Consider the following 27,712-nt stretch of genomic DNA (forward strand, 5'->3'; position numbering starts at 1 on the left):
TAGGACAGATTCTCCATTTGTGTTCTCCATGTTTCTCCCGTAGTGAGATTTTATACAAGTCCCTGCGCAAAGGAAATCCTTAAAAGCTTATCGCAAGCTTACCGGGGGACGACTGGCCACCTACCCCGGAATATGGTGGAAAAGTTTAACACTTGAAAGATCAATATGGTGGAAAAGTTTAAACACTTGAAAGACCAATATGGTGGAAAAGTTTAACACTTGAAAGATCAATATGGTGGAAAAGTTTAAACACTTGAAAGATCAATATGGTGGAAAAGTTTAAAACTCTTGAAAGCCTCAAATGGCGAATGGCGCGAAGAACGCCTAAGAAAAAGCCCGATATGGTGAATGCAAAATATGGCGAATGAAGGAAAAAGGCCCACGAGGCGAATGCCTAAATGGCAAAAGTAAAGCCTCAAATGGCGAATGGCGCGAAGAACGCCTAAGAAAAAGCCTGATGTGGCGAATGCAAAATATGGCGAATGAAGGGAAAAGCCCTATGAGGCGAATGCCCAGATGGTAAAAGTAAAACCTATGGAATGACGAATGACTCAAAGAATGCCCGAATAAAGCTACAATTGGCGAATCTCCTTTATCAAAAGAAATGAAACCTCGTCTTCATCCAATATAATAAAGTCTCGCCTTCGCCAAAACTAAGTAAAAACACTTTAGAGAATAAGTAAAGGCTAAAAAGATAAGTGCCTAGAGTGCCAGAACCCCAAAAAAAGCGAATAAAGCTTAAAATGGGGTACAAAGCTAGAGTGGCGAATGTCTAGAATGACGGTAGAACTACGTGGCTTTGATTCCCAACAAATTAACGGGGTACGTAGGAAGCTTGACAAAATAAGAAATTTTCAAGTCCAAGTCAAAAAGATTGGAAGATGAACTTACAGGGAAATCTGGTGTGCAAAGGGTGAAAAATCACAGACAACTCTTGCAGGAACTGAGAAGGCAATCGAAGTCAATAAGCAATAAATGCCACCTACGTGCGGAGGAGATAAAAAGCCCTAAAGGACTTTATGGACCTTTTTGGGGGGCTTCTGATAACATCCGCCATAAAACATGAAGGATTAAAGCTGAGAATATTCCCACAAAGGAGGACCTGAAGGGAGAAAAGACAAGATAAGACCCGCCTCCCTGGCATATAGGGCGTACGACTGGAAATACAGTGTCGTACCATGAGTTCATCCTGAGATCCGCCTAGAAGGGTACAGCTGGAAATACGGTGTCGTATCATAGATCCATTCCGAGATTCACCTAAAAGAAGAATATGGGATCCGCCCCACATGACGGTCCGCCCTTATGGATAACTAAGCAGGCATACAACGAAACTCATTATCATTAAGTTAGCACTAATGATACCTTAAAGACAATAACAACTCGGTGGTTAAAGGTCAGAGTTAAGCTGCATTAAAGGTCTCTAAACCACTATCAAAGAGAAACCTCCGGCATTGATGATAGTAATAACTCCATTAATACTTAAACCCTCAAGCATAACTAAAGTAACATCAAAACTCGCATTCAAGGACAATAAAGGGAATTAATGCGATTGTTACAGAATTGTATATAAATACCCCAGCTTCCTGGTATCAAAGGTACACTTACACACTATTCTCAACCCTACTTTGTCATTACAGTTTATTCTCTTGAAAAGTTTACTGACTTAGGCACCGGAGTGTCCCTGGCCGATCCCAACGGCTCCTCACAAGGAAGGGCTCCAATCAAGAATCTTTTCACAAGATATCAGATATAGTTGTAATTTCAAAACTAATTATGATTTTTTATGTAAAAAGCCCTAAAATAAACCCTACTGTTTGAATGTTGTCATATTACTAAAAAATCTTTTGATTATGTCAATTGTCAACCACGCTTTAGTTGATATTAATAATTAAATGTACTTTTAAATACTTGATGAGAAGTTAGGATCCAAAAGTCCTATCGAGTCCACTTGCGGTACCTCCACCGAGAATGATCCCTTAAATACACTCTCACGGCCACGTCAGTATTAAGTGGAAGCAAGGTAATGGTATATATATACCAAATGATGAGCATCCTCCAGTTGCCAATGTGAGCATCCTCTTCATCAATTAGGAGGTTTTGTGCATCGGTGATGGCTGGGCTAGTGGTTGTTTCTATAAATAGGTCGTTAGCAATGGGTGTCGTGCTTGCTGCGGTCGCAACTAATCCAGGCCATTCGCGCATGAATTATTGCCTCCTCCAAGCATTTCCCAAACAAACAACCAGACCGAATACGCAGAGCCGGCTTACCTTTAAGGCAGCCAAGGCCACCGCTTAGGGCCCCCAAAACATGAGGGCCTCTTATATATTAGTTTGATAGGTTATGGATAGAAGTTGGAGAAAAAAAATATATCATATTATATCATAGATTAACAAAAATATTAATATATTAAATAAGAAATGGAAGTATGAATAAGTAAAAATCAAATAAAACTAATTAAGGGTCACCCCATCTTTCTATCCAAATCCAATATATTCTATCCAAATCCATATATATACCGTTTATAATAAACTGCAATATTTATAAAAAAAAATTAACCTACAATATAAAAAAATAGTTATATATACTCTGTAATTTATAAATTACAAACTTTTTCTATTGAATTTCTTTACAGTTTCTCATCTATATACAAAAATAAAATTTAAATAGCTATATGTACTCTGTAACTTATAAATTACAAACTTTTTCTATTAAATTTCTTTACAATTTCTCATTTATATATAAAAATAAAATTTTAATTCACAAGTAGCCTCGATTAATTTTCATACCTTAATGATCTTCATCCAAATGAAATGTCTATAAACAAGTACAAAATTACTTGTCATCTTGTTAATTTATTTTATACTTCCTTTTAATTTTGGAGTTTAATTTGGTATATTAGTTAAAAATTATTCGTGTTCTATCATGTCTCAAGAAATATTAAATGAATGGCTTTATTATCTATTGAAAATGGGACACATTGAATATAAAAATTTAATTAGTAATTTTGCATGTCAAAAGACCAAAGTAGTTTTTAGATAAATATTAAATTTTATTTTATATAAATATATATTTTTTTCTTTTTTTTTCAATTCTAAGGTATTTCTATGTCAAAAGAGAGTATAACAAGTCTACATTTCGTATCTCGCCTAGGGCCTCGAATAGTTCCGAGCCGGCCCTGCGAATACGAAGCTCTAATTATAGACATGCGCCTAGCTATACTCCTAGCAACAGAAAAGATCACCATTTTTATCGACCTAAAACTGGTAGTTAATCACATTAACGAAACATACCATGTAAAGGACGAAGTCATGGCCCATTACTTAGCCAAAGTAGCATCTCTCATGCATCAGCTCCGCACCAAAGGGACCGAGTTCTCAATCTTCTTAGTCCCATGCAAGGAGAACAGTGAAGCCGATGTAGACGCTGATTCAGAAATTGTAAACCCTAAAAAAATATCATAAACTCATAATTTATAAATTTTAGTCTTTAAAATATATTAAAAATAATAATTTAGTTAGTTTGATATAATTCAAATTATCATTTGACATAATTGAAGATAAATTGTAAAAAGTGAATTTTTGTGTAATTTTCCTTTTATTTTATTGTAAATAGTCGGGTAAATTACACCAATAGTACCTGAACTTTATCCATTTCACACTTTGGTACCTAGATTACATTTTGTCCCAAAAATATACCCGAAGTAACAATGACTGGACAATTTAGTAAATTTTACCGGTAAATGACCGGTCAATGCAAGTTTGTCTGAGTAAATTACATCAATGGTACCTGAACTTTTCCTAATTCACACTTTGGTACTTGGATTTTTTTTGTCCTAAAAATATAACTCAAGTGAAGGTGACCAGATAATTTAGTACATCTGATCGGTTAGTGACCAATCAACGAGAGTTTGACCATTTTGAATTAAAAATTAGGACCTACAATACACCCAATTAACATAAAATTATAATACTACCCTTTAATATATATGTAGAGCTAAACGGTAGTATGTATATGTTAATTGAGTATATGATGGGTCTAAATTTCTAATTTAAAATGGTCAAACTCACGTTGACTGGTCAAATATACTAAATTATCGATTCATCTTTACTTGAAGTGTATTTTTTGGACAAAATAAAATTTAAGTACCAAAGTGTGAATTAAGGTAAAGTTTAGGTACCATTAGTGTAATTTACTCATCAAACCCGTATTGACCGGTTATTGACCGGTAAAATGTACTAAATTGTCCAGTCATCGTTAGTTCAGGTATATTTTTGGGACAAAATTTAATCTAGGTATCAAAGTGTGAATTAGAGTAAAGTTCAGGTACTATTGGTGTAAATTACAGTTGTGTGTAATTTTTTCTACTAAAACTTAGTCAGGCCTCCTCATTTTATTACTACTAGTCGAAAACCCGTGCGATGCACGGGGTATGAAACTTTTATATAATTTAGATAAATAAATAAATTGACATATTTACTTTTAAATAATTTTATATCATGCTATGAAAAAAATTTATATTATGTATATTTGAAATTAATATATATTTTTTTAATGATAATTCAAATTAAATTAATTTTAAAAATAATTGACTACTTTTTTTATAGAATTTTAACTAAAGATGAATAATTTATTTATTTTTACAAAATTCAATGATTTGTACTTTTTAGGAATTTTAATACATTTTTATATTCCAAATATTCTGTGAAACAATAATAATAAAATATCAGATTAATTAAGAAATATATTAGAATATAATAAAAAAACCAAAAATTGAATTAAACTATAATTAAAATTAAATATTATATTTACGATACAAAAGAATTACAATATAGGTTAAACAAAAATTGAATTAAACTGCAATTAAAATTAAATATTATATCTACGATACAAAAGAATTACAATCTATATTAAAATGGAAGCAACATCAATATATTATTCTATAAACTATTACAATCAATACTTTTCTAATGTTGCATATGAAGAAACTTTATCAATTCAATATGTTACATATAAAAAAATAAAATTCGTAAGAATTAGTCACAAATTCATCTTGATGATAATTATTTTGGTTGATGGAATTTCATGATCACCAAGTATTCGAATTCAATTATTCATTCTGCTACAATAACCCAATATATCTAATTGAATCAGTTTAAGATGGTGATTTCTTCTATTTTCATCTTGTAATATCTCATCAAGACATTCGATCAATTTGTTCTTCATTCTTTCACTATATAAAATATCAGCCATACTAGTAGATATCACTTATTTGACTTCATTAATATTTTCTAATAATTATATATTCTTGAATTTTGTAAGTAAGAAAAACAAACAAAAAAATTGAAAAAAAAATTGAAGGGACGAAAAAGATAATTAGGAGAGAACCATCTTCCTCTCGGGTTTTTTTTTTTTTTGAAAATAAGAGAGAATGTCGAGACATAAGCGTATAAAGATGAGAGTGAAAATATTTGTTACCCATTAATTAAACATTTTATTTTTTCTTAATGAAGTATTAAGTCCAAAAATTAATTTTAGTTAAATAGAATTAAATCGCAATTGTAACCACTCAGTACAAAAACAAATGTTTTATAATTAATATGTGAAATTAATTATATTAATTAGAATCACTATGCTCAACATTTGAGAATTTGAAGAGATTCAAATAATAATATTTTCTTAATTAATATTTTTCAATAATTTGTCCTATGATCATATTTCATTTTCATCTGTTAAAAACTCTTGAAATACTAACAATTTTGTAGGAACCATAATATAATAGTTAAAAATTATATAAACCAATGTTGCAAAAACAATTATCTCAATATCCATAATTAATGTACATTTTTAGGATTTTGAGCATCAAAATTTATTTTTATTTACCTTGATTTTGAATTCGTATCTAGTATAATCCACATTCTTCAAGAATAAACATCTTATCAAGCGTATTAGACGCTTACAATCTCCTTGTCTAGAAAATTGAGAAAAAATAACTTCTTGATAATAATAATAATAATAATATAACATAATTTATATTGAAATAAACTTCATTGTAAGTATAATATTCCAATACCTCTTTAATATTTTATTTAATATGTCTCAAACTTCAATGAACAACTATCGTGTGAAACTTTATATCTATTTATACCAAAATGCATAAAAATAAAAAATACAATCCATATCAATTAGCTAAACTCAAACAAAAAATGAGTGGATTTCAACATGTTCCGAATTAGAAAAATTAATCTAACTTCAATTAAAACTAAAAATTGAGTTCATAAAAAGCCGAAAATCTAAATTTTAGTTAGAGTTAACAATCAAAACGATAACACCTAGGAACATATACTAAAAAAGAATGCAAATATACAAAATCTTTATTTTAGTCATTTTGAAAAATAAATAAATAAATAACAAAACATGGATAAGGTAGCGAGGGGTATGTAATCTGGGTGTAGGGATCCTCTAGAGTTGAAAAGCCTCTAGAGTTGGTGGAGTTGTAATCTCAACCATTAATTGTAACATTAATGGATGAGATTTAATTGATAAATTTTAATATTTAATTAATCATTTATTGATCAATCAAATCTCATCCATTCATTTTGTAATTAATGGTTGAGATGAATATAACTCCACCAACTCTAGAGGATTTCAACTCTAGAGGATCTCTAGTCGGGATCTGGATAACGACAGAAATGGAATTTCATCTCTGAAAGATGAAACTATAACAACAATTGTTTAATAAAAATAAAACAATAGCACAATTGAGAAAGTCAAAAATTGAGTTCATATAAAGCCAAAAATCTAAATTTTAGTTAAGAGTTAGCAATCGAAACGATAACACCTAGCAACATATACTAAAAAGGGTTAAGGTGCAAAAATACCCCTAACGTTTTGAGTCAAGAGCAATTTTACTCCTAACGTCTAAAATGGTGCAATTTTGCCCCTAACGTTAGAAGTCAAGAGCAATTTTACCCCTAACATTAATAAATTGGGTCAATTTCAAACACTATTATACAACACAGATATTTTTGTTCCTTATTCAGCACAAATTGCATAACAATTCGTTCTGAAAAAAGGATTTCATGTTTTTTTTTATAATTTAATAATAGAATTTGAGATTAATATTTATAAATTTGGTTTATTTTTTGAATTTATTTTATCTAATTCGTACAAAAAGACAGTATATTTTTTATTTTTTTCACATCCCAACGTATGTTTATGATTTGTTACTGATAAAATGACACACGTATGAAGTGTAGATGACAAGATTCATGACCGAAAAGACAGTTTGATGAATTATTTCTCAAATTGACCCAATTTATTAACGTTAGGGGTAAATTGCTCTTGGCTTCCAACGTTAGGGGTAAAATTGTACCATTTTAGACGTTAGGGGTAAAATTGCTCCTGGTCCAAAACGTTAGGGGCATTTTTGTACCTTAACCCTACTAAAAAAGACTACAAATTTACAACATCTTTATTTTAGTCATTTTGAAAAAAAAGACAAATAAAAAAGAAAACATGGATAAGGTAGCGAGAGGTATGGAACCTGGGTAACGACAGAAATGGAATTTCATCTCTGAAAAATGAAACTATAACAACTATTGTTTAATAAAAAGAAAACAACAACACAATTGAGAACAAAAATAACTACAACATATGAAAAAAAATCGAATAATTACCTTGAGAAACATAATTTCTTGTAATTTTTGACACTTTTGTGTTTTCCAGTTTTAGTTGTTCATGCATCTTCTATTTCTGTCGGATTTCTTCAATTGAAGCTATCAGTTTGGAAAAAAAAAAAGACAAATAAAAAAGAAAACATGAATAAGATAGCGAGAGGTATAGAACCATGGGTAACAACAGAAATGAATCTGAAAGATGAAACTATAACAACTATTGTTTAATAAAAATAAAACAACAACATAATTGAGAACAAAATAACTACAACATATGAAAAAAATCGAATATTTACCTTCAGAAATATAATACTATCTATCGTGACCAAAGAATATAATGGTGGAATACTATCTATCATGCTTTATATAGAAGTTTATTTGTGACTTTTGGATTTCCTTTGCTTTGTGTTTTTTCATCTTCCCGTAACTCTTGCTTTCTTTTATTATTTTAATTAATAGGCTAGTAATTATTTAATATATTATAAATATACATTTGTTATTTTTAATTAATTAAATATTTATTTTTAATTAATTAAATATTTTTAATCTGATTTTTTACTACGTTGACAACTCATCAAAAAGACCTCTAAAACACTTCTTCTCATTTCTCTCTGCTTCCGTAATTATATATAGTATAGATTTCCAAAGCTATGGGCTTTAATGTCTTGAAAACGTGGACAAAGACAGCCCATGGAATCCAGGACCAACGAAGCAAAAAAGCCCACTCAATATTCCACAAAGTCCAAGTTACACATGAAACTCTTTCTGCACCTAATAATGGTGGATCTAGCTCTCTTATTCATCAAATGCAACAAGAAAAAAAATAATAATGCAATTTCTCAGAGGTTTAAATATTGATTACCAACATGTATATATGTAACTAGATTCTAGTTATGGATCTTATTCCACATATTTGTTTTCAATCAATATCATTCTGATTTGGGTTTTTAATATAGTGAAAGTCTTCAATTTTTTATTTTAAGCCATATTAAGGGGCGTTTGGTGCACAAGGGGTAAGGGAAAAGGAATCAAGAAAGGGAAACTAAAGGAAATGAAAGGAATAACCATTAATTCCCGTATGTGTTTGGATATATTTAGGAAATGGAATGGGGTAGAGGGAATCCAATTCCCTAGAGTGCATGGGGTAATGGCTTAACCTAAAGTGGTGTAATGGCTTAATCTAAAATGGGTAAAGGGAATGATTTTTTTTTTTTTGTAAACAAACAAGAACAAAGGGAATGAAACCCTCTCATTCCCATTCTCATTCCTAAAGATCCCAAACCAAACGCCCCCTAAGCCTCTAGTAATTAGAAAGTAAGTTTTTAGCATAAAATTCTATTAACATAGTGATGTTCATTGGATTTACATTTAAAATTATATGAGTAACTATATGTTAACTAAACTAACTAATTTAGCGAGTAGAGACTTAGGTTCTGTTCTTTTTTTTATTGAAATTAAGTAAACTGAACTAAACTGAACTGAATGCTATTGAACTAAACTAAACTTAATGCTACTGAATTAAAATGATAATATTAGATTTTAAAAAGATCAATAATTAAAATAAATAAGCTTATAATAATAATGGTTCTAATAATAATAATAATAAATATAATTGTAATAAATAATGATAAATTAATGAAGTGGACTGAACTGAATTGAAAACTTAATACTACTGAACTGAATTGAACTAAAATTATTGATACTGAAATTAAGTGACAAAGAATAGAGCCTTAATGTGATTAAAAAAAACTTAATGTGTTTAAATAAAAAATTACAAACGTAATACACTAATATTAGAATAATTAGGGGTGTCAAGATGTTTTTGAAAAAAAAAATGTTGATATTTATTTAGGATGAGTAACTACAAATATGAAAGTAATGTGAGAGAAACTTCTATCTGGCCTTGGGTGCAAGTGCCCCTTTTGACTTCATGATGGTTTCTTACAGTTTAGGTGCTTTGCTTTATGAGTTTTGTCAATGTTTTTTCATCGATCAATCCTTCTTTTTCCTTTCATCTTTCTCTCGTCATATCTATTTCATGGTGAGGGCAGATCTGATGACTTCAGTAAAATGAAAGATCTAGCATTTTTAAGTACTTTAGGAGTAATTATGTCTCTAGCCAAATTTAGCGGAGCCCTAGAATGTTTAGATCATGAGAAGGGGAGGAGGAAGATAACTACTCCACCTTTTGCAATAGTAGGTATTCTCATGAATTTCCCATGTTGCATCTAAGATACTCTTAAACTTCTCATGTTGCAATAAGTCGCGGAGTCGTCTGAATAGGACATACTCATCGTACCTTCTATGTAAACCACCTGCCCAAATGCACTCTTATATCTGAGTATGCAACGACTGTAATAAAGAAAGAAGAAATGCCATAACTTTTTCACAAAGCATCAATGATCTCTTTTAGACGACTGTCATTCTTTAAAGACATTACTTCAAAAGCAAAATATCAGAAAGAGGGAAGCCTCAAGATTGATTTCTTTAGCATCACTAAGTTAGACGAGTTTGAACAAATACGAGCAAAACTAGGAATTATGGAAAAGCTGCCAACAGAAAATTATCATGTTATCGATCTAATCATACATAGGCAAAATGGGGGCAATTATAAGAGCCACCAATAAAAATAATTGATTTCATCAGTAAAGAAATGAAGATCTAGAACACAAGATGCGGGCAATCAAGGTGTTACTACCAAAGAAGATTGGGAATCAAAAGAAAGAATATCATGGGAAGACGTGTTGAACAATAAAATCTTCTTGATCATTTGAATTTTTTTGATGGTTTTATTATCTAAGCCACTTATATCTCCTAAAAAAACAGATCGTGATAAAAAAAAATATTCAAGAATGTATGAGGAGCAGTTATTATTATAATATTAGTAATTTGGGGGAGGGGGGGTGTTTGTTATTTTCTAAATATCCAAAGCAAATTCAAATAAACAACTGGAAATATCTATACGTAAGTGGAGGAAAGAGTAAATGACAACCACAAAATCCAAAAGGAAAAGCTGCAGGAAGTGGAGAGAAAACCAAAATAGAATCACATGTATATCCTCTTCTTTCATCAAAGTTAACGCCTCCAATCAAATCTCTCTTTCAATCCAACGCTTCTAATGAAAGCCACGTTTGTGAATGTAAGAGTTTCACACCTTAAATATTTAATACATCTCCATCAATAATTATTTAATTACTCAATAATTAAAATTTTAATAATTATATTTTAATTATAGTTTTTATAATTATTTATTACATTTTATTTTTTTTTTCAAAATTTTCTATCTCCATCAATAATTATTTAATTACTCAATAATTAAAATTTTAATAATTATTTTTTAATTATACTTTTTTATATTTAATGTAATATGAAATTGCGCTCACTAGTAAAGAAGTGACTATTGTGACACATTTATTTGAATTTGATTGTCGTCTTCGCGATATGGATTGGGATGGAGTGTCTAATTAGTAATTCCAACTATACGTATATATATATATATAGAGTACTAGTAAAAAAATACTAAGTAATGTCTTTGCTCAAGTTTGTAATTGATTTTTTCAAACTCGACAAGACTATCTACGAATTAAATGAAAGAAAACAATATGATTATGGTGCACTCATATTATGAAGGAAGTATGATAACTGATTGGATGGTAAACTTCGCAGGAACGTATTCTTTAGGTTATCATGAGTGTGGTAATATTGTCTATATATATTTAAAATTTAACTTTTTCTTATTCATATAGTATTGTTTTCTTTCGTTTAATTCGTAGTTAGTCTTGTCGAGTTTGAAAAAATCAATTACAAACTTGAGTAAAGACACTACTTAGTATTTTTTTTACTAGTACTCTATATATATATATATATATATATATATATATATATATATATATACATGTATAGTTGAAATTACTAATTAGACACTCCACACTCTGAAACAATTTAAATTATAAATTTGTTGGTTACAGTTTAAATATGTTGGTTAGCATCAATTTCATCATAAAAAAAGTTACCATTTAATGAAATAAGCAGGTACCAGTCATTATTGCAATATTAGGTGTCGTTTGATAAAACTGAAAATTAAGTGCTGAAAAAATAAGTACTGAATTTTAAGTGTTGAATATCATAAGTGCTGAAGTTATTAAATGATATAAGTGTTTGATAAATATTAAAAATAAGTGCTGAATATTAAAATATTAGTTGATAATGTTTAACTTAAAATTTTAAGTTAAATATTTTGACTTATCAAAATAAGTGATATGTAGCTTAATTGAATAATTTAAGTGGTTAATAAAAAACCATTATCAAACACACTTAAACTAAATAAGTATTTAATCTGATAATTTAAATGATTTTTGTTGTTATCAAACCGGCCTTAGTATTCATGGGATATTTGTCATTTTTAAGTTAATCATTAAACTGAGTTATAATATTTTTTTCACTACTGATTGTAATTTTGTATTTAGGTTAAGATGAGTAGGTTCTCAAATTCCACAAAATTACAATAATCCAATCTGGCGCATGACCACCTTAAAAAAAATTCTCTTTCAATGATAATTAACCGTGATGTGGTGGATGATAAAAAAAAAGTTACCGAATGTAAAATCAAAGCAAATCCAAATAAACAACTGAAAATATTTATGCTTTACGCAGAAGAGTGAGTAAATACAAACCACAAAGCTCAAAAAGAAAAACGGAACGGAGAGAAAATCAAAATAGAATCACATGTCTATCCTCTTCTTTCATAAAAAAAATCAGTAAAAGCATCTCCAATATAGATTGTTATAAAGATGGTCCAAAATTAACACATTATATTAAAATATAATATTTTATTTCTTATATAATCCACGTTACTTTTGACAACTTTAGTTAAAAAACACTCCAATAGTAATAAGCAACTTTAAAAGTTGACACTATGACCCTACAAATCATTACTTTACATATAATTTATTTTAATAATAAATGTTGTCATGAAAATGGACCAATACTAGGTAACAAAATCACTTTTTATATAAAAAATAGTAAGCAACTTTGCTAGACGGTTGCAAAAAAATGGCGACATTGCTTGAAAATTTCAAGCACTCACCATCACTCTAAGACCTTGTTCTTTATCACTTAATTTCAGTTTAGTTTAGTAACCAATTTTTTTGAGTAATTTATCATTACTTATTATAATTATAATTATTTATACGGCTCTGGGAGGTTCTCTATTCTATGAGTGTCAGTATTTCGGAGCCCTGGTTTGTGGCGGGTGACTTTAATGATATCGCCTTTATGAGTGATCAGAGAGGGGGATCCAATCATTATGTTAATCGCTGTCTGCATCACAAGAATAGTATGGATTTATGCGGGCTTTCCGATCTGGGGGCTTCTGGTCATAAATTCACTTGGAAGCGTAATAATACTTTTGTTCGATTGGACAAAGTCTACGCTAATGTTTTAGCTCTAACTTCCTTCCCCGAGTGCTCTGTGTTGAACCTCCCGTTCCGTCATTCGGATCATTGTCCTATTTTGTTTAGACTTTTGAGAGGTAAGCATCCTAGGGGTAAGAGACCGTTCCGGTATCAGTTGGCTTGGGAGTCCCATCCTAAGTTTAAAGAGTTCGTTCATGAGAGTTGGAGACCTCATTCGTATGTACTGCAAGCTGCTGAAGGGTTCAGGAATAAGGTGCAGGGGTGGAATATGAATGTGTTTGGGCATATTATCAGAAGAAAGAACAAGTTATTAAAGAGGATGGAGGGCATTCAACGCAGGTTGGAGGGGAGGTTTGATCATAGCCTTGAAGGCCTCCTCAGAACCCTTCAGAAGGAGCTGGAGGCTGTGCTTAGGCAGGAGGAGTTCCTTTGGTTCCAGAAGTCTCAGAAGTCCTGGATTAGAGATGGGGATCGTAATACCAAATACTTCCATCTCTCTACCCTGATCAGAAGGCAGAGAAATAGAATTGAGGCCAATAAGGATTCTAATGGTGATTGGGTTTATGAAGATGAGGTTATTCGGAACTTAGCCCTGGATTTCTACAGAGAGCTGTTCAAAGAGGAACCTGTTCTTTTGGAGAGGGCTCACTCTATTTCTACATTTCCTTTAATCAGTGAGGATTGTAGTCAGGAGGCCTTTCAACCTATTTCCCGAAAAGAGATTGACCAAGCTATCTTCAGCATTGGGGCTTCTAAAGCTCCTGGGATTGATGGTCTTCCGGCGGGCTTTTACCATAAGTATTGGGATGTCGTGAAGGAAGGCATCTATAATTTTATCTTGGGGGTGTTCAGTGGTTCGAAGGATATTGAGCTGGTTAATAGAACCCTCCTGGTTCTGATTCCTAAGATTGATAAGCCTTCTTCCTTTTTGCATATGAGACCTATCAGTCTTTGTAATGTTCTTTACAAAACTGTTACAAAGATTGTGGCTAATAGAATCCGTGGCATTCTTCCTGCGATCATTTGTCAGAATCAGGGTAGCTTTGTGCCTGGTAGACAAATGATGGATAATGTGGTGATCGCCCAAGAGATGGTCCACACGATGAAGATTAGGAAGGGGAGGAAAGGCATTGTGGCTCTGAAGCTGGATTTAGAGAAGGCCTATGATCGAATTAATTGGGATTTCTTGATGGAGAGCCTTGAGAGAGCTAGAATCCCGGACAGCTGGAGAAGTTTAATTAAGGTATGTATTTCTTCTCCTGTGTTTCAAGTTATGGTCAATGGGGATATGTCGGAGGAATTTTCCCCGGGCAGAGGAATCCGTCAGGGGGATCCTATGAGCCCTTTCCTTTTTCTTATTGCTATGGAGAGGCTCTCTCACCTGATTCAGGATGCGATTGATAATGGGAGTTTCCACCCTGTGGCGATCAACAGCTTCTATCCCCAGGTGACTCACTTATTCTTTGCAGATGATGTCCTTATCTTTCTTGAGGGTAATGAGGAGCAGTTGAGAGTCATTATGGATATTCTGGATTGTTTTTGTTCAGCCTCTGGGCAGAAGCTTAATATCCAGAAATCTAGGATGATGTGCTCTAAGAATATGAATCAGAGAGTCTGTAAGAGATTAAGTGATCTCTTAGGTATTCCTCTTACTGATTCTCTTGGGAAGTATCTGGGCGTTCCCCTCCACAGTGAGCGTGTGTCTAAAGGCTTCTTCAAAGAGACTTTGGATAAAGCTAATTCGAAGTGTGCCACTTGGAAAGCCAAGACTCTATCTCTCGCTGGCCGCCTCACGTTAATTCAATCTGTTATTTGTGCTGCTCCCAATCACATCATGCAGGCTTGTAAGCTTCCGGATCCTGTGCTTAATGATCTTGACAAGATTAACTGTAGGTTCCTGTGGGGGGAAGCTGCGGAGGGCAGGAAGATGCATCTTGTGCCTTGGAGTGAGGTTTGCCAGACTAAAGATTCTGGGGGTCTGGGTATTAGGAAAGCAAAGGACAATAATAAAGTTTTATTAATGAAACTCCTTTGGCGTATGTGGCAAAACCCCTCCTCTCTTTGGGTTCGCCTCCTTTGTGGTAAGTATCAGAAAGACAAAATCTTCGGGGGCCCGAAAGAGAGAGTTGCTAATTGTTCCTTCCTCTGGAAAGGACTTAGTGCTGTGTTTGATGAGTTCTGCTCGGGAGTTGGCCTGGAGGTGGGGAATGGTAAGTCCATTAGTTTCTGGTTTGATAACTGGATTGGGGATAAACCGTTAATTAAGGTGTGTTCTTCCCCCCCCCCCCCCCCCCCCCCCGCCTAGTGATATACGCAACTGGAGGATTGCCGATGTGGTTGACTCGGAAGGGGACTGGATCTGGTCAAAGTTTGATACTTTCTTTAGCCTTGAGACTCTCCTTAGAATGCGGGGAGTGAAGGTGAGTAATCAAGAGGAAGACTTGGATAGGCACTGCTGGGCGCTGACTAACAATGGAGTTTATTCTTGCAAATCGGCCTTTGAAGCTTTCTCTCTCTTTAGATCTGATCCTCCCTCGGATGTGTGGAAGTCGATTTGGACCCTTAAAGTTCCTTTCCGTATTAGGAGTTTCCTGTGACTGGGCGTTAAGGACAGGCTTCTTACTAATTCGGATAGGCACAGAAGGCATTTGGCTGATTCTGGAGCTTGCAGTAGATGCAGAGGCCATGTTGAGACTTTGTGCCATGCTCTTAGAGATTGCTCTAATAGTAAAGAGGTTTGGAGGAAAATTCTCCCACACCATATTTTCTCTTCCTTCATGGCACATTCTGAGGTCGACTGGTTCTCTGATGGTGTTAGAGGAAAGTTGCTTCCATACATGGAGCATGGTGACATTTTCTTTGCTATTATCTGTCACCAAGTTTGGAAATGGAGAAATGAGGAGATTTTTGGAGATAAAACTGTTTTTATGACAAACTTAGCTGATTTCTTCTCGAAAAAACTTTTCTCTATTATCGATAGTTTCAAAGGAGAGTCCCTTGCCAGAGCCTCTCAGTGTTGTGATGTCCATCTCGTGGGATGGAGCAGGCCAAGAGAGGGGGTTGTGAAGCTGAATACTGATGATTCCTGCCTCAGTAACGGTAAGATTGCGGCTGGAGGTGTGCTTAGAGATGCAGGGGGCGCCTGGCTTTCTGGGTTCTCCCAGAATTTAGGGTTGGGTTCTTCCTTTTCTGCGGAGCTCTGGGCTATTCTTACTGGAATCAATCTTGCTAAAAGGCTGGGTGTTAAGAGGCTCTCTGTGGAGTCTGATAATTTGGAAGCAATCAAAATGATTTCTGAGAATCATTCTATGGGTCTTAACAGTCGCAACCTCATCAAAGCTATTAAAAGGCTTTGCTCCTCCTTTGAGTTCGTAGAGTTCAGACACATTTTTAGAGAGCAAAATCGTGTTGCTGATCGCTTGGCGGCGGCGGGCCATGAAGGGACGTTAGGCGTTACTACCCTTCCTGTTTCCCCTAGTTTCATCTCTCCTCTTCTCTTAGAAGATAGAATTGGGGTTAGCTTCCCTAGGCTAATTCCTGGGTAGTTTGTTGTTGTTCGTTTTTCTTTTCCTTTTCTACCAAAAAAAAAATAATTATAATTATTTATTATTATTATTATTGTTAGAACTATTATTATTTTTATAAGTTTTTTATTTTAATTATTGATATTTTTAAAGGATTATATTATTATTTCAATTTTAATAGAATTCAGTTCAGTTTAATAAACACTCTTCCAAGCATCTTTCATTGAAGATGCTCTTAGTGGAGAGAAAACCTAAATAGAATCACATGCATATCCTCTTCTTTCATCAAAGTTAACATATTGGATCAAATCTCTCTTTCAATCTAACACTCCAACGAAAGCCACGTTTGTAAATCAAGGCCGAGCTGTAGGTCAGAGGACCTACATCGAGTTGGTGTGGAGAAAGAACAAATATACTATTACATACGTCATTTTAATGAATGCCTGAACGACTCACCAACTCTTGTTACAAAGACTCTCGTGTCAACACAACAATCACTTCAAATATTTAATACATCAACAATCATTTAATTACTCAATAATTAAAAATTTAGTTTTTTTTTTGGTAGGAAAGGAAAAGAAAACAAACGAAACAAAAAACCTAACCCGGGATCAGTCTAGGAAGACTGACCCCAATCCTATCCTCGAGAAGAATAGACAAAAGAAAAGGAGGAGGAACAGAAAGGGTAGAAACACCTAACATCCCCCCATGCCCAACAGCAGCCAAGCGATCCGCCACGCGGTTTTGCTCCCTATAAATATGGGAGAAACTAAGAGTCTCAAAAGCAGGACGAAGCCTCGAAATAGCTTTGACAAGATTCTGGCTAATAAGACAAACAGTCTGGCTATCCGAAATCCTGTTGATTGCCTCCAGATTGTCAGACTCCACCGAAAGCCTCTTTACCCCCATGCGAATGGCTAGTTTAATACCTGACAGAATACCCCAGAGCTCCGCAGAAAAGGACGAGCCCATCCCCAAGTTATGGGTAAATCCAGCCAGCCAAACGCCACCAGCATCCCGAAGAACACCTCCGGCAGCAATTCTGCCATTGCTAAGGCAATAACCCTTATAATTATTGCAATATGAAATTGCACTCACCAGTAAAAAACAATGATTATTGTGACACATTTATTTTAATTGGATTGTTGAAATTCTTATAAATAAACTCACCAGTAATATCCCTCTTTCTCCTAAACTTTTGTTTGCAAAAAAAACATAATCAATAATTAAAATTTTATAATAAATCTATCAATTTTATAATAATTAAAGGGTTAAGGTGCAAAAATACCCCTAACGTTTTGGGTCTGGAGCAATTTTACCCCTAACGTCTAAAATGGTGCAATTTTACCCTTAACGTTTGTAGCCAAGAGCAATTTTACCCCTAACGTTGATAAATTGGATCAATTTCAGAAATAATTCATCAAACTGTCTTCTCGGTCATGAATCTTATCATCTACACTTCATATATGCGTCATTTTATCAGTAACAAATCATAAACATATGCTGGGATGTGAAAAAAATAAAAAAATATATTGTCTTTTGTATGAATTAGATAAAAAAAAATTCAAAAAATTCACCGAATTTGCAAATATTAATCTCCAATTCTATTATTAAATTACAAAAAAACATGAAATTCTTTTTTTAGGATGAATTGATATGAAATTGGTGCAAAATAATGAATAAAAATATATGTGTTTTATAATAATATCTGAAATTGACCCAAATTACCAACGTTAGGGGTAAAATTGCTCTTGGCTACAAACGTTAGGGGCAAAATTGCACCATTTTAGACGTTAGGGGTAAAATTGCTCCTGACCCAAAACGTTAGGGGTATTTTTGCACCTTAACCCATAATTAAATACACAATTATAGTGCAAATACAATTATAACACAATTGGAATTGCGATTAGGCAAATCCTTAACCCAAATATCGTTACTACTCATACATCACAAACAAACATAAATCCTCTCCTTAGACCCTAACCGTGTCTCTCTCTCTCTCTAAACAAAACCTTCTTTCAAAAATAAAAAATAAATAAAACAACGCCCCCAGATTCATATTCCTATTCATATTTACAGTCTTTCTCTCTCCGGAAATCTCAGATTCATTTCTGTTTCCTTTCTGAAATCTGATTCCATAATTTCCATTCCGTACCTAGCTGCGGGGAGAAATTAATATAGATTCGATACATACATAGTTACACACCAGATACATATATCATAAGGCTATTCAAGATAAGATGCAATCCAACGGTTCTGATTCGCAGCAACAAGACCAAAACCAGCGGCAGCAACAGCCACAGCCGCCACCACAACAACAGCAGTGGATGGCGATGCAGTACCCAGCGGCGGCCATGGTAATGCAGCATCAAATGTTACCACAGCATTACGCGCCGCCACCGCCTCAGCATTATATGGCCGCTGCCTACCACCAGTATCACCCGCACCACCCGCACCTACAACATCCCTCCCAGCAGCAACACCATCAAAACCAGGGATCTAGCGGCGAGAATAAGACCATTTGGATCGGTGATTTGCATCATTGGATGGATGAAAACTATCTTCATACCTGTTTCGTATCCACCGGAGAGGTAACAAAACGAGACTTTCCTTATTTGTCTTTCTATATGTATATATGAATAAAATATGAAACCTGAACTGATGTGAAATGCTGTTTCTGACATAATGTCTATATTTGTTCGTTGCAGTATCTATTTATAGATAGATGTGATGGTAAACTTTTTGTTTGTTTGATTTTGGCATGTTTAGTGTGGCCTATAATTTTAGGCAAATTACAATTTGATTGCAATATGTGCACAGAAGTTGAGTCACACTGTGTGGCATTCTGCATTAATGATACTAAATAAAATAAAGTAAACGGTAAATTCATCCGTACATAGAATATGTAATTATATCTGCATTTAATCTTTTAAATGAGATTGCTTACTATAAGAAGAATATTTAATATTGAGAGTTACTGAAATTCAATCATTAGAAAAGAGTTAATCAGAGAATTTTGATGTCATTTTTCTTCAAGTATACGTTTTTATTTGGCTGGAAATGGAAGTCATATTTAATTCCAATTCCATTTTTGGAGAATCAAATTAAAGTAGTCCAAGTATGGTATTTGAATCTTATCCTTCAAAAAGTCATTTCATTCTCATCAATCAACTGGATGAAAGTACAAATAGTAACGAGAAATTCTATTATGATGCTGATCTATGTACTTTACCAATGAAAATGTGATAATTGTTATACACTAATTATTTCCCAATGAAGTGGTATGTATCTCTATTTTTAATTGGTACGATTCCATTGCACCTGATGGATCCACTATAAAACGTGGATCATTTGTGCCAAATACCACAAGGAAATCCATTTTAGTTCCAGGTCCACGAGAAATCATGCAACAAATTTTGAAAGTAAATTAGTTTCAGTGTATTCTCATGTCTAATACTCATACTATTTATTGCACAGATTGCTTCCATTAAGGTTATACGCAATAAGCAGACTGGTTTGTCTGAGGGCTATGGTTTTGTTGAATTTTTTACTCATGCCACAGCTGAGAAAGTTCTACAGAACTATTCTGGTATTTTGATGCCAAATACAGAACAACCTTTCCGTCTCAACTGGGCAACCTTTAGCACGGGTGAAAAACGATCAGATAATGCGCCTGATCTTTCCATTTTTGTAGGAGATTTAGCTGCAGATGTTACTGATAGTTTATTGCTTGAAACTTTTGCTAATAAATTTCCATCCGTTAAAGCTGCCAAAGTTGTATTTGATGCCAATACTGGGCGTTCAAAAGGTTATGGTTTCGTGAGATTTGGTGATGATGGTGAAAGAACACAAGCCATGACAGAAATGAACGGTGTCTATTGTTCGAGCAGACCTATGCGCATTGGTGCTGCAACTCCTAGGAAGTCATCTGGATATCAGCAACAAGGTATTAGATTACTTTAATTGTTTTGCATTTGTTTATATCTAAGTTAACTGTGGATGATAGTAAACTTATGTCGCTTTGCATAATCTTATTTGCTGTCAAATAGCATGTTATAACCTTCCTTTGATCGATGAACATTTAATATGTTCCGACTTCTCTTTTTCTTTCATTCTCCTCTCTATATCTTGGATCACTTAGAAATAAAAAGAGAAATGACATGCATACATATGCACTATCTTACTTTTCACTCTGTGAAACATGTTCCAAAGGATCTTCTTGAAGTCCTTGATGATGTACTAGTATGTGACAGAAAGATTTATGCCCTTTCCTTTCGTAGATATACAAGAAATACTGGAAGTCATATGTGATTTTTTTGGTAATAAAATGCTTAATTTGCATTTTTCTGTTGCCTCACACTCATTAGCAAAGCAACCCAGTCTATGCAACTACTCAATAGAATTTGGGATATTAAGTCTGTTTTAAGATATGACTTTGGTTCTGTATTTCTTCTTTCTTTTTTCCTTTTTTTTTTTTTTTTGCTTCTGTGGAACACCTAGGTTTATGGAATAATTTCCTTGGATATAACCTTTCTATACATCAAACTGAAAAGGTCAAGAGTTTTCTAAGATTTTTTCCTTCTGCCTGTTGTTTGCTTGCACAAAATTATGACAAATCAGAGTTTGACGTGTTCATTATTTTAAGCAGCTTTTATCTTTTAACTTGCTAATTTGTACAACTAGGAAATATTTTAACTCTTCACATATGGTAGTACCGTAATGGAAAGGAAACAGGATTGTTCCCAAATTCTTGACAATGCGGTACAATGATAGACATGAATCTTGTAAGATAGGTATATGATTTGTTAAACATTTATTGTTTCTGTTTCTTAAGAACTAGTCTATTACTTAGATTATTGAAGTTAGCAACGTGTTGCCGAGTAATAGAATGACCTAAGCTGTGAAATTGTGTTGAACTTTTTGTAGCTGTTCATGCCATATATTCTCTTATCGTTACAAGTGGTTCTGACTTTTCAATTGTAATTGCCTTTGAATTTTGCCTTTTTTTTGCATTCTTTCCTCTTGAATTTCTGCCCACTGATTCCGGAGGTAAAAAGATATAGCTTGAAGTGGAATGCCTTTCAATTTAAATTCTTGTCAAACCACTGTTGTGTTATTTGTTAGGCGGATTCGGATCAAATGGTGCCTCTGGCCAAGGATTTCAGGCAGATAGTGATTCCACTAACACAACTGTGAGTCATGCAGCTTCTTCATACGAGTTCCATAATTTCTGTCTGGCTAAACCATGTTTTTTTTATAGATATTTGTTGGAGGGCTTGACCCCAATGTTACTGATGAAGATCTCAAGCAACCTTTTTCTCAGTATGGTGAGATAGTCTCCGTTAAAATTCCAGTTGGTAAAGGATGTGGGTTTGTACAATTTGCCAACAGGTAAAACTAGTTTGCTTTAACTATGCTTTGCCTCCACTGTGAATGAAAGGCTGTATACAACTTTTTTTCTACCTATTCTTGTCCTACATTATCTCCATCTAACTTCTATCTTCAGGAGTAATGCTGAGGAGGCATTGCAGAAACTGAATGGGACTGTAATCGGCAAGCAAACAGTGCGCCTTTCTTGGGGTCGCAATCCAGCAAACAAGCAGGTATGCATTCTTTTGCAGTATCAATTCTATGTGAGCCAAAAATAAACCAAATCCACGACTATTTCCAAGTTTATGTTCAAATTATTAAGGAATTATGTTTATGAATACTAGTTTAGTTACTAATTGAATAGTATTCTTGTTGCAATGACAATAATCTGAAGCTATATGTTGAAACCAAATAATTCCTAAAATTCAATCATATTATAATGTGTTAAAATGATCCTAGTTTTCATTTATCTTGTGTGAATTTTGGGATTTGGCAGTTTCGATCAGAATTTGGGAACCAATGGGGTGGAGCGTACTACGGAGGACAAGTTTATGATGGGTACGGATATGCTATGCCACCACCACATGATCCAACCATGTATGCTGCAGCTTATGGAGCTTACCCTGTTTATGGAAACCACCAACAGCAAGTAAGCTGAGAGATTGGCAACATGAAAACACGTAACTCTAGCAATCTAAATTTTATCACTAGAAGAGGCAAATCTATATGTCTCATTTCTACGTAGTCCTATAATTGGTTGTGTAGAATTTTTATAAATCCCTCCAATTCGTGGAGTGGAACTGAATTTTGATGATGACTTGAGGTAGTTTTCTAGGGATTTAATTTAATCATTTGTTTAGGATTACTGAAAGCTTATAAAAGAGCTACTTATTTATTGGAATGCATGAGTTATGAATGTGTGGCAGAGTGCTTCATGAATAAAATATGCGCCCCTAATATATATTTGCAAGTACTGCATATGTTCATGTTGAATGGAGTCATATGTGGAGGAAAGGGTGCATGGGTTGCCGTTGCACCTCAGCAGCTGCCGAGAACCACCATGTGAGAGGTGTTCCCTGCTGTCTCAGCCCTACAATTTCATTTGTTGGGATGCAATTTGTACCTGAAGCAGGAGATGCCTAGCTTCTTTTTTTTTTTTTTTCCGACGCAAGCCAAAACTCTTTTTGGCTTGGGTAGGGCAAAAATTAGTCAAAATAAGCAAAAAGAATTTTACACTCAGCCTAAACTGGTTTGAGTTTATTTTTGCAGTTGAATACTGGTTTCTCCACTGAATGGAGTTGCTTTTTATTTTAGACTAAATGATTTATTAGTTTCTATATTTTTATTTAAGATATTATTTAGTTATCGTATTTTAATAATATATTATTTAGTCATTATCTTTTATTCAGTAGTTTTATCCTTTATACAGAGGGACCGTTGAATAATTGAAATATTTGATGCATTAAACTGTTGAAAAGTTCAAGAATTAAATAATATATTATTAAAATATGAGGATTAAACAGTTCAAGAATTAAATAATATATTATTAAAATATGAGGATTAAACAATTTGTTATACTAGTAAATTATTTACTCTTTATTTTATCAATCAACATGATATTGTTCCTTAAACAACAATATCAACATTTTGAAATTCTCTTTCCAACATTTGCTTCTTTCTATTTTTATCATCCAAATGAGATTTCAGCAAGGAATTGTTTGGTAATGTATTGAGGAAACTGCGTATTTGAAAAATTGAACCCTAGTTAGTAGTTACTACAGGATGGGACAAATATTTGATTTTTGCTGGCACAATTCAAGCTGAACATATTACAGTTTTGGTAGTTTAACTATGATTCCCTAACATGTGGGCTCTAAAGTTGATGATAGGCAACTAGCCTAGCTTTAGGTGGCTGTACTATGCTGAAGAGGATAATATTTTTTTAAAAGAAAAGGAAATTGGAACTGCATTGAAACTAAGCTCGAAGTACATCAACCATAAACGAAGGTGGCAAATCTATCCAAAATAATCAGAATGAGAGCCTTGTGCTCTACTAAGAGTATGGGCAACCTAGAGTACCCAAAAATTTATATAAAAGCCCTAAAATCATTTAGTAAGATTCCTATATATGAATAAACATGAATATTAGAATAGAAAACTTGAACTAACAACTATAAATTTGTCTCAAAATGAAAGGAATCGATACTAAAATCCTTTAGCTAACTTAGAGATTCTCCGAAACTTAACGTGCCACTATCGTGAGAGCATTAGAAAGCTTCGGAAATTTAACGTGCCTCTCTGAAACTTGTAGATTGAACCTACGAGAAGGTCAAACTGTAATCCTATTGGAATTCGATGATGCAATAAAAACACAGCGGAAAAATTAAAACCAAAATCCAAGCCAGAGGATCCATGCAATTTGATTAAAATGAAAAGAATGTTAGATCATCAACCTCAGATGCAGTGAAGATTCAAGCATGTAGCTTAGAGACAAGGTCGGATCGAGTGGTGTCTTTCTGACAAACGAACACCCTCTACCGATATTCACACGAGTAATCAACAAATAGACAATGTGCTAGAGTCGACTAGATATCAGAGATGACTAGAGAGTCTCAAAATGAATTCTTAATTCTAGGATAAGTGTAAATTCGGCTGCTAAAATATATGTAATCCTACTTACTTGTTAACACATATTTATAGGCTAAAAATAAACAATATTAAATAAAAAAATTTATTTATTATTGTTTATTTCAGATTTTAATCCCATTAAAACCCTAATACGAATTTACCATGGTTAAATAAATATCTTATATTTATTTTTATTGAACTCAATGATATAGTTTTATTTAGATTCTTAATCCAAAGACTATTCATCGTATCTGATCATAATCCAGATACAAGGAACCTATATATCTTTTTTTTTTTGAAGAAAAAAACTATATATCTTTTTGTGCATCTTAATTTGCTCTTTGTGTGTCCATTTAGATTCATATAAAATTGCAGTAGGACAAATACCATTTTACCCTACAAGTCATAAGCAATCTTTAACAAGAGATTATGAGTACCCAATTTATATGAAGGATATGATCCAATATAACCTATTGTATAGAATATGTCATAATCCCGAGGGTTATGCTTCCTACTTAGGAAGAGCCCATTTCAAAGACAAGCTTGTTATTGCCTTTATCTCATGATATCTTAGATTGAACATAAAGCATGGTTCTTGTCACCCTTATCATATCTAATCATATAGTTTCCCGATCTCCAACTAGACTGTTATCTAAATTAATTGATACCCTTACACTTATCGAGAGATCCAATGATATCTCTCTTATGTTGTGAGGGATAAATCACATATATGTCACTCATATTCCTCAGCATGAATCATATTGTGTCTAATCACAACCTTTTTAATTGTTCGATTCAAGACAATGTTTGATTATGTCAAAACACACTACTCTTCATGTCTAAGGATTTAATGACACTGCTATAATTGAGATCGCTTATGACACTGGCCCATGTAGTGATCTCATAATCGGTCTGTCTAGTACCATGTTCCCCAACATGTACCCATGAGTTTGAATTGTATCTCCATACACTATGTTCATCATATGAACATCAATCAACCACCACACTTGTCTTAATTTATATCATTCCTACAATAATAATTTACTAGAGACATTTAAAATAATAAACTATTATTCATGGATATTATTATTAATAGAAGATAATCTGTTGATTATTTCTTAAGCCTAACACGGCATATATACAAATATACAAGAGTAATTTTAGGAGCTAATCTAAGAAACAAATCGACCTACTAATTACAAATAACTCTACAACAATATTTCCTAAAACAGAATAATAACCATTCGGTTATTCTAACACTCCCCCTCAGTCGAAGCAGGAGAAGGACGAATGCATAGACTGTTTCGAAATTCCTCAAACAGAACTTGGGGAAGGCCTTTGGTAAAGATGTCAGCTATTTGATAACGTGAAGGAACATGCAAAACACGTACCTCGCCCTTAGCAACCCTTTCACGAACAAAATGTATATCCATCTCAATGTGCTTAGTTCGCTGATGTTGAACAGGATTGCCCGATAGGTAAATCGCACTGACGTTATCAGAATATACCAATGTGGCCTTTTGGATAGGACAATGAAGCTCAAGTAAAAGATTACGTAGCCAACATGACTCAGAAACAACATTAGCAACCCCTCTGTATTCGGCCTCGGCACTGGACCGGGAAAGAGTTGCTTGGCGTTTAGCAGACCAAGAGATAAGATTATCCCTAAGAAATAGCAATAACCCGAGATTGACCGTCTAGTGTCCGGACATCCGCCCCAATCAGCGTCGGTTAGGGATGCAACTGGGACGGGGAATACCCGTAACCATCGGGGCCCCGCCCCGACGGGGCGGGGATTCCCCGCCCCGTTTTTTGGCGGGGACGGGGACGGGGACCAATATGGTCCCCGTAGCCGGGTACGGGGCGGGGCCGGGAAACGGTATCCCCGCCCCGTGGGGATCTCCGTACCCGTACCCGTAAATCCCCGACGGGTAATCCCCGATTAATTCCCTGTTCCTGTTCATATTCATGTTCCTTATAATGTTCTATAGTTTTATATTTATCATTTTCTCTTCATGTTCCTTCTTTTTATTTTCAAATTATCATATAGCATTTATTTTAACTTGAATATCACCTGCACTTATATTGGCTTGTTCTTCCTTTTGCTTTGCTGCAATTATATTGGCTGGTTCACCATTGTTGTTTCATCACCATTACAAAAATAAAGAAGAAATATAGATACAACAGACAACACAAACTAGTAAAACTAATTAATTTCTATTCTTTTGTTTATTGGGTAGCTAATAGAGCTAAACCAATTACAAATTCCTCTGCTAATTTAACAATTAGCAGTGATGGGAATTTAGGACTAAATGGGTAAACGTGGATTCCCCGTATCCGCGGTTTTCTCCGTGGGGCGGGGGGCGGGGACAGTTTTTGTCCCCGTTTAGCTGGCGGGGACGGGGACGGGGAATCCCCGTTTAGGCGGGGACGGGGATGGGAAACCAAATCCCCGCCCCTCCCCGTTTACATCCCTAGCGTCGGTATAGGCCAAAAGAGTGGATGTGGAGCTCGGAAAAAGATGAAGACCATGAGAAATAGAACCCTGAACATACCGAATAATACGCTTGAGAGCGTGCATATGGAACTCCCTCGGATCATGCATGAACAAACTGTTGAAACACCTTTCCAACATGATTTTGATTTGACAAAATTATTTAAGTTAATCCATGATTAAGACAATTAAATTTAAGTGCTTTGATTTAATTGTACTAATGCGTTTGTTCAATGTTGAGTATAAAAATATTTATAAGAACATGAATCAAATTAAGATAGAACATAGTCAGCATGACAACATAGCGCGGCCTGAGTAAAGAATAACTCAGTACGAAAGAAGGAATGTCTTCTTCAAAATAGAAGCTTACAAATGAAGCTGATTTCAGAAGCTGAGTGAAAAGCAACTCAGCATAAAAGAAGAGAAGTCTTCTTCAGAACTATATCTTGCAGAATGAAGCTGACCGTGGAAGCTGAGTGAAAGGCAACTCAGTATCGGAATTGGCGACAATCAAAGACAACGGTTATCAAAGTCATGCTGAATGATTTTAAGGACAGCACCAATGATCCGTTTGCTAAAAGACAAGATCCGACAGTGATCTGCACCAA

General features: G+C 34.0%; 1 protein-coding gene across 1 annotated transcript; it reads left to right on the forward strand.

Annotated features, from left to right (window-relative positions):
- The first annotated feature begins 18,562 nt into the window (after positions 1 to 18,562).
- LOC136235778 (polyadenylate-binding protein RBP47-like) lies at positions 18,563 to 22,883 on the forward strand. Its single transcript, XM_066025799.1, has 6 exons — positions 18,563 to 19,203; positions 20,090 to 20,558; positions 21,737 to 21,804; positions 21,873 to 22,003; positions 22,119 to 22,215; positions 22,479 to 22,883. The coding sequence occupies exons 1-6, from the start codon at positions 18,853 to 18,855 to the stop codon at positions 22,638 to 22,640; spliced, it is 1,278 nt and encodes a 425-aa protein (XP_065881871.1). The 5' UTR covers positions 18,563 to 18,852; the 3' UTR covers positions 22,641 to 22,883.
- The last annotated feature ends 4,829 nt before the right edge of the window (positions 22,884 to 27,712 follow it).

Source organism: Euphorbia lathyris, chromosome 7 (assembly GCF_963576675.1).
Source record: "Euphorbia lathyris chromosome 7, ddEupLath1.1, whole genome shotgun sequence".
Classification (NCBI taxonomy): Eukaryota; Viridiplantae; Streptophyta; class Magnoliopsida; order Malpighiales; family Euphorbiaceae; genus Euphorbia; species Euphorbia lathyris.